Below are 7,033 nucleotides of genomic sequence, written 5' to 3'. Positions count from 1 at the left end.
ACCAAAAAGGTTTCATATGATTTAAAAGCAAGGAACATACATATCTCCACTTTAAGCGCGGGAGTATTCTACTCAATTTCACATCATGCGAGTGCTGAAGGTATGTGGGATGCTCTCCAAACTCTTTACGAGGGAACATATGACGTCGAGGATTCTAAAGTCAACATGTTTACAAAGGAGTTCGAACTATTTCGTATGGAACCCAGAGAATCAATGCCATCCATTTCTCAATTAAAATTAACGTAAAGAAAAAAGAATGAATTCAATTAATTGCTTCCTCTGTTGGTGTAAGCCCTAGAGGCCAATACATTTTGGTACTTGTATCGAATAATAAAAGGCATTCTCTTTATTATGGTTGATTAATAAAGTCCCTGGAATAGATAGTCCGTTTAATGTATTAAGTGTGACTTAATCATGAGAACACATTAAACATAAGGACACTATTCCTAAAGTATCCGTAGTCGAGCTTTAGTGTGAAGTGGGATAACATTAAAGCATTAAGACTAGTATGTTTGTAGACTGATGATCACATCTCATGGATCATGGATAAAGAGTTATCAAGTCTTAAACATAAGTATGAATATTAGGAGTAATATTTATACCGGATTGACCTGCTATGAGAATACTATATAGAAAGTTATGCAAGGTGTCATAAGTTATTCTCATGGTGATAATAGTGTATTCCACTCTTCGACCTGAAACCACTATGGATCCTAGATGTAGAGTCGAGTGCTTTATTGCTGATCCAACGTTGTCCGTAACTGGATAACCATAAAGACAGTTGATGGGTACTCCACAAAGCATGCTAAGGGACATGAGTGACCTAGATGGAATTTGCCCATCCTGCATAACAGGATAAATGTCTATGGGCCCAATATTGAACTGGACAAGGATGACACGGTCTATGCCTTGTGTTCAATATAGACATAAGGGCAAAAGGGTAATTATACACATAAGTATTATCACAGAAGGAATTGCCAGATCACATGACATTTTCGTGTCTTGGGTAGCAGTGATGTGTTGCTAGATACCGCTCACTGTTTATTATGTTAAATGCGTGATTTAATATAATTGTCAACGTCACGAAAACCTACAGGGTCACACACAAAGGACGGATTGATGAGAGATAGAGTAACTAAGGAATACCGTAAGGTACGGTGCCCTTAAGTGAGTTATAGAGCATCTTAAGGTACGATGTACTTGAGTAGAATACGAAATATGGTAAGGTACCATGAGCTTAAGTGATTTTGGGCATATTATAAGATATGGGCCAAAATACACTTAAGTGGGCTTTTAGCTTGAAGCCCACACAAGTGGTTCTATAAATAGAACCCTTGTGCAGAAGCAAAAATTTGCGGTTGCATTCTTTTCATTTTCACTCTCTCTCTCTCTCTCTCACTCAAAGCCTTCATTCGTACCAGCTAGCACTGAGATTGAAGGAATCCGTTTGTGTGGACTGAGTAGAGACGTTGTCATCGTTCAACGTTCGTGATCGCTTCGTGGATTTGCATCAAAGGTTTTGATCGTCACAAGAGATCTGCACCAAAGGTTTCAATCGTCACAAGAGGTAAATATTCTATCACTGATCTGACCATTCGTAAGGATCTCTAAAGGAGAAAATTTTAATTTCCGCTGCGTTTTGGACCGCAATTCTCCTTCATCCTCTCCGTCTCAGATATGTCAGACAGTATGATCTGAATATAATGACAGTAATGATAAATCTACAGGGTCTCCTTCGGGAAGAAGAAGATGAAGTAGCATCAGAAGAGGCACGAGCCCCAGAAGTACATGGCTTTGCATGGCCAGAGGGACCAGGAGCCTCCGAAACCTGCTGACTCTTCTCCCTCCGCACTAATGCGTGTTGTGCAATCCTCATGTACCTCAGTCTATCGTGTTTATCGGTCATTATGTCTGTAAGTTAAAGTAAAGCATAAAATCAGTGTAGGCAAAATACCACAAGCAAGAAAATAAAAAACAAATACTGAGAAAAGTTTCGGAGATGCATCTCCGAAATCTGGGAAACTAAAACGTTGAAAAATTTCAGAGATGCATCTCCATAATTTTCTACAACTCAGCAGTTGCGTCAATGGCGCCAATGTACCCATGCAATTCAAAAAAAAATACTTTGATCACATTTCAACCAACAAACGTGTAGTACACTATGTCTAAACTATCATACATGCAATTTCTACTTATTTCTAACCTTAATCATCAATTTCCACTTATTAACACAAAAACTCAAAAACTTATAAAAAAAACTTACAAATTTTAACTTTTCTTTAGGGTTGGATGATGTTTCTGATATTGATTGAAGTTCTCTTGAACTTCGTTGATTGATTTTTGAGTTGGTGATGAGAAAAAAGTTGAGAGTGTTTGAAGTTGGTTTTGAGCAAAATGAGAAATGAGGAAGGAGAAGAATTTGACGCGATTTAACCTCTAAAATATTCTGAAGATGTATCTCCAAAATATTTTAATGTTAAGTGAGTCCTAGATACGTCCAAAGCTGCATGTACGAAAATTAAGGACAATTATATATTTTTGCATGGTGGCTTAAAAAACATATAAGATGCATTAAATTTTTTTCAAATTTCTAATATTCTTAATATTTGAGTTAACTTTGGGTCTGACCCAGCCCAACTAAACATGATATGTTTAAAAAAGAAAAAGAAAAACGTATAGATAGATATTTATATAGGATTTATTAACACAATCTTCTTCTTCTTTCTTCTTCCTGTAAAAAAACACAATCTTCTTCTTCTGGTTCGATTTTGGAACAACTCAGAAGCAGAACTCGACGCAACTCTCTTCGCCATGTGTAGTCTCATTTCAAAGTCACACTGTCACTTAGGATTGGGGAAACTCTCTTTGCCACCTCTTCAAACAAGGTAAGTTGAATTGAATTTTTACAAGTTGTTTTTCAATTTTTCTTTCCGTTGTTGTTGTTGTTAGTTTCTCGGTGTTGTATGTTATTCTTTACTCTGTGTGTGTTTACAGTAAGTCAGAATATGGAATTGTGAGAGTGAAAATGAGTGGGAGATTGAAGGTGGTGTGTAAGGGTATGTTGACACCGAGAAAATTTATGCAGAGGAAAAAGCAAACGGTGGTTTTCAAGGATGATGCCGATGAAGCTAAGAAGAAAAATTGGTGGAGATTAATGAAATTAATAGAGGAGTCTGGCTCTGCTGTTTCTGTGCTCTCTTCTGAGAAGATGAAGAACCAAACTATTCCTAAAGACCTTGTTGTTGGTACTTTGATTAGGTTTAAACAACTCAAGAAGTGGAATGTTGTTGCTGAGGTATATTTTCCAATGCATTGATCTTTGTGTTTATTTATAATGAATTTGGCTTCGAATGCTTTGTGTTTGATTGTTTGGAGGATAGTTTGGCTTTAAATTTTAGCTTTTCTAATGATTTTGTCAAATGAGAATGGCGATAGCCCCCATCCCGGGTGTCAATGTCAATGTGTCTGTGTCGCGAATTGTGTCCGTGCTTCGAAGATTCTAATTGCATGGGTTGTTGTGTGGTTTTTGTTCTGTTTAGATTCTTGAATGGCTTAGAGCACAAAACTGGTGGGATTTTAGTAAGATGGATTTCATCATGCTCATTACGGCTTATGGAAAGGTTGGAGACTTCAATGGTGCCGAGAGGGTGTTGGGCTTGATGAATAAGAGTGGTCATGCACCAAATGTAGTGTCTCAAACGGCACTTATGGAAGCATATGGAAAAGGAGGCAGATACAACAATGCTGAATCGATTTTTCGTAGGATGCAAACATTTGGCCCCGAGCCTTCTGCATTCACATATCAGATTATACTTAAAACATTTGTTGAGGTAATATACATATCATATCTATCCCGTGCAATTTTATTTACCTGTAACATTGCACTTATTGACTTTACTCTTGGTGCTAGTGGTTATTGTTGTTGTTCTTAACTTTAATTTCTTCACGGTTGGTTACAGTTAAAGCAAGCACCTTAAACATATGTCGTCGTGTGAATTTGAACATAGAGATATTAAGGGCTACAAGTTACAATCACCACGAGTCGAAACTAATCATGACTGTCCCATGAATGATTATTCAACTCCAACACGTCTCCTCATGTTTTTCTTTGATAACTACATTGAACTCAGAATAGATTTCTATGAATATTGCATAGTCTGCTATGCTATTGAGTGTTGGGCTTTCAATTTCGGATTCATATAATTGATTCAACTGCAGGGGAACAAGTTTAAGGAAGCGGAAGAAGTATTTGACAAGCTATTGAATGATGAAAATTCACCTTTGAAACCAGATCAGAAGATGTTTAATATGATGATTTATATGTATAAGAAGGCTGGAAGTCATGAAAAGGCCCGTGACACATTCACACTGATGGCTGAACGGGGAATTGAACGATCCACTGTAACATATAATAGCTTGATGTCATTTGAAACAAATTACAAGGAAGTTTCAAACATATATGATCAGGTAAAATAAAAATATCTATCTACTCTTACAGAGTCCACAATAGATTCAGGATTCTTTAATTTCATCTTGTTGTATCCTATGCATGCTTACTACGGTCAACATTTTCCTGAAAATATTCATACAATTAAGTGATTTTATTTTTCTTATCTTATGGTTTGGAAACCTCTCTCCATGTTAACGCGGTCAGAGTTTTATCAAAATATCAAATCTCTTGAGTTATGAAACTTGGTCCTTATCCACGAGAGGCACTGATATTCTCTGGAATTTCCCCAACAGATTATCTATTTAATCTTGTGGTATTTTCAAGACTTCTCATTGGTTTTTGTCTCGTAGATCTGTTCCCCTTTTAATTTACCGTCTATAATTAATTCATCAGATTTTGAAGTAAATGCCTAATTTTAGATGCAAAGAGCTGATCTCAAACCCGACGTGGTTAGCTATGCCTTACTCATCAATGCTTATGGGAAAGCCAGGAGGGAGGACGAAGCATTAGCAGTATTTGAGGAAATGCTTGACGCAGGTGTCAGGTATGCCAGAGAATGAGAGAGTAAAACTGTTATTGCCAAGAGTTAATAGAAAGCTGGTTAGATTAGCTTATTACTCCAAGAGTAATATTTTGAAATTATAATCAGCACTGTAAAATTGAATTTACCTTAATTTGAAATTATTGTATCCTTGAAACCTAGAATTCATTTACATAATGCAAACCTAGTAATTTCAATTGCATAATGCAACTCTCTCAGTCGTGTATTCAACAATTTACTATGTCTGGAAGCACCAATTTCAAGCAAACTATCGGTCAACTGTAACATCAGTGTCCTTGGTGGCTTTTGTGAGTAAATCATAGAGATATTCACATTACTAGCTATTTTCACGAAGCCAATTGCTGTTATGTTCCGTGCACACACAATTAGTTTTCTCATTTGATAACTTTTTATTATATGGAACTTCGTTAAATTTCTGTCTACTAATATTTTGTTATTCTTTTGCTAAATAAATTTTATTTTATCTTCTTTTTAAAAATTACTGTATTCTCTTCCTTTTCACAGACCAACTCGAAAAGCTTACAATATTTTACTTGATGCATTTTCCATATCGGGAATGGTAGAGCAAGCTCGGACTGTGTTTAAGACCATGAGAAGGGATAAGTAAGTTGCATTCCTTTCTACTGTTAGTTTATATTATGTTAAATCTTCCATTATTAACATTAAATTTGAGGATATCTGCTTCAAGGAGTGGTTTGCGTTTGTATTCACCTACAGATTCAATTATGAATTCAGAGAATGTATTGTTATAGCATTTTACAATATCGTTTTACTTTTTTCATGCAGGTACATGCCAGATCTTTGCTCATATACCACCATGTTATTAGCATACGTCAATGCTTCTGACATGGATGGTGCCGAGAAGTTCTTCAGAAGATTGATACAAGACGGCTTTGAGCCTAATGTTGTCACCTATGGAACCATACTTAAAGGGTATGCTAAGGAAAATGATATTGAGAAGGTAATGGAAAAGTACGAGGAAATGCTTGCGCGAGGTGTCAAGGCCAATCAAACAATTTTGACGACGATAATGGATGCATATGGAAAAAATGGAGAGTTTGACAGTGCTGTTCATTGGTTTAAAGAAATGGAGTTGAGTGGACTTGTTCCTGATCAGAAAGCTAAAAATATCCTTCTTTCTTTAGCAAAAACAGAAGAAGATAAAATAGAGGCTAATGAGCTGCTACTACATTCCATTGAAGTTAACAAACTACCTAAAGCTAACGACCTTGATGAAGAGGACGATGACGACGACGACGATGAGGACGACGACGACGACGAAGAAGATAACTAAACGACCAGGTTGCGATGGCTAATGAACAACCAGAGGAGTCGAGTTAGACCATGTCAAGTACTTCAAGATGTAGACACTATAAATTTTGTACACTATCAAATTTAGGGACTTTGTATTTTTATTGAGATTGGAAGTATCTATTCATTTTAAATTGTCATTATAAGACAAGAGAATGCTAGAGGATTTTAGCCATCAAGAGTTAAGTTGGGATATTGAAAAAAGTATTTTTGTCCCATCATCCATTTATGGCTAATTAGCATATTATCAATTCACAAATAATAACCTAATGCCTCAAAATGTTCCACTTTTACTAATTTATTTATTTATTTTTAAATTAGAGATATTGCACTTTTAAGTTGGGTACAAGAATCAACTTTTATCATAATTCTTCATAACTAAATATGTATATCATTATAAAAAAACGTCTTTTTTAAAGTAAATATTATTTGTCTTAATAATTTAGAATTGGTTGAGAGATAAGTTAAAGTGGTCAATAATAATTCAACACAAAATTTGAATTGATATTCTTTCAAACAATTTGTCTAACCTAAAATTTAGGGTTAGTTTTTTTTCTTCCTTCTGTTGTTAAATGAATGTGTTTTGTTTTACCCCTATAAAGAGTTGATATTTCAAATTTTATTACTTGAAGATTATGTTATTTTAGATTTTTATTTTAGATTCTTTTTAGAATTGAACGCATTTAATGTCTATATGTGACGTCTTTATT

At 35.3% G+C, this 7,033-nt stretch overlaps 1 protein-coding gene across 1 annotated transcript; it reads left to right on the top strand.

Moving 5' to 3' along the window:
* The first annotated feature begins 2,662 nt into the window (after positions 1 to 2,662).
* Positions 2,663 to 6,548, top strand: LOC127093035 (pentatricopeptide repeat-containing protein At3g59040). Its single transcript, XM_051031932.1, has 7 exons — positions 2,663 to 2,885; positions 2,995 to 3,295; positions 3,540 to 3,830; positions 4,219 to 4,467; positions 4,870 to 4,994; positions 5,517 to 5,615; positions 5,799 to 6,548. Exons 1-7 carry the CDS (start codon positions 2,812 to 2,814, stop codon positions 6,304 to 6,306), a joined length of 1,647 nt encoding a protein of 548 aa, XP_050887889.1. The 5' UTR covers positions 2,663 to 2,811; the 3' UTR covers positions 6,307 to 6,548.
* The last annotated feature ends 485 nt before the right edge of the window (positions 6,549 to 7,033 follow it).

The sequence above is a fragment of the Lathyrus oleraceus genome, chromosome 6 (genome assembly GCF_024323335.1).
Source record: "Lathyrus oleraceus cultivar Zhongwan6 chromosome 6, CAAS_Psat_ZW6_1.0, whole genome shotgun sequence".
In the NCBI taxonomy this organism is placed as follows: Eukaryota; Viridiplantae; Streptophyta; class Magnoliopsida; order Fabales; family Fabaceae; genus Lathyrus; species Lathyrus oleraceus.
The sequence above is the reverse complement of the archived record's forward strand: the minus strand, read 5'-3'. Positions and strand labels throughout refer to the sequence as shown.

Bases quoted from the DNA above. Each gene is read 5' to 3' on its own strand.
- LOC127093035 (XM_051031932.1), top strand. From the start codon at position 2,812: ATGTGTAGTCTCATTTCAAAGTCACACTGTCACTTAGGATTGGGGAAA. The intron at 2,886-2,994 runs GTAAGTTGAATT...GTGTGTTTACAG, and splicing joins TTGCCACCTCTTCAAACAAG to TAAGTCAGAATATGGAATTG. The intron at 4,995-5,516 runs GTATGCCAGAGA...TCCTTTTCACAG, and splicing joins ATGCTTGACGCAGGTGTCAG to ACCAACTCGAAAAGCTTACA.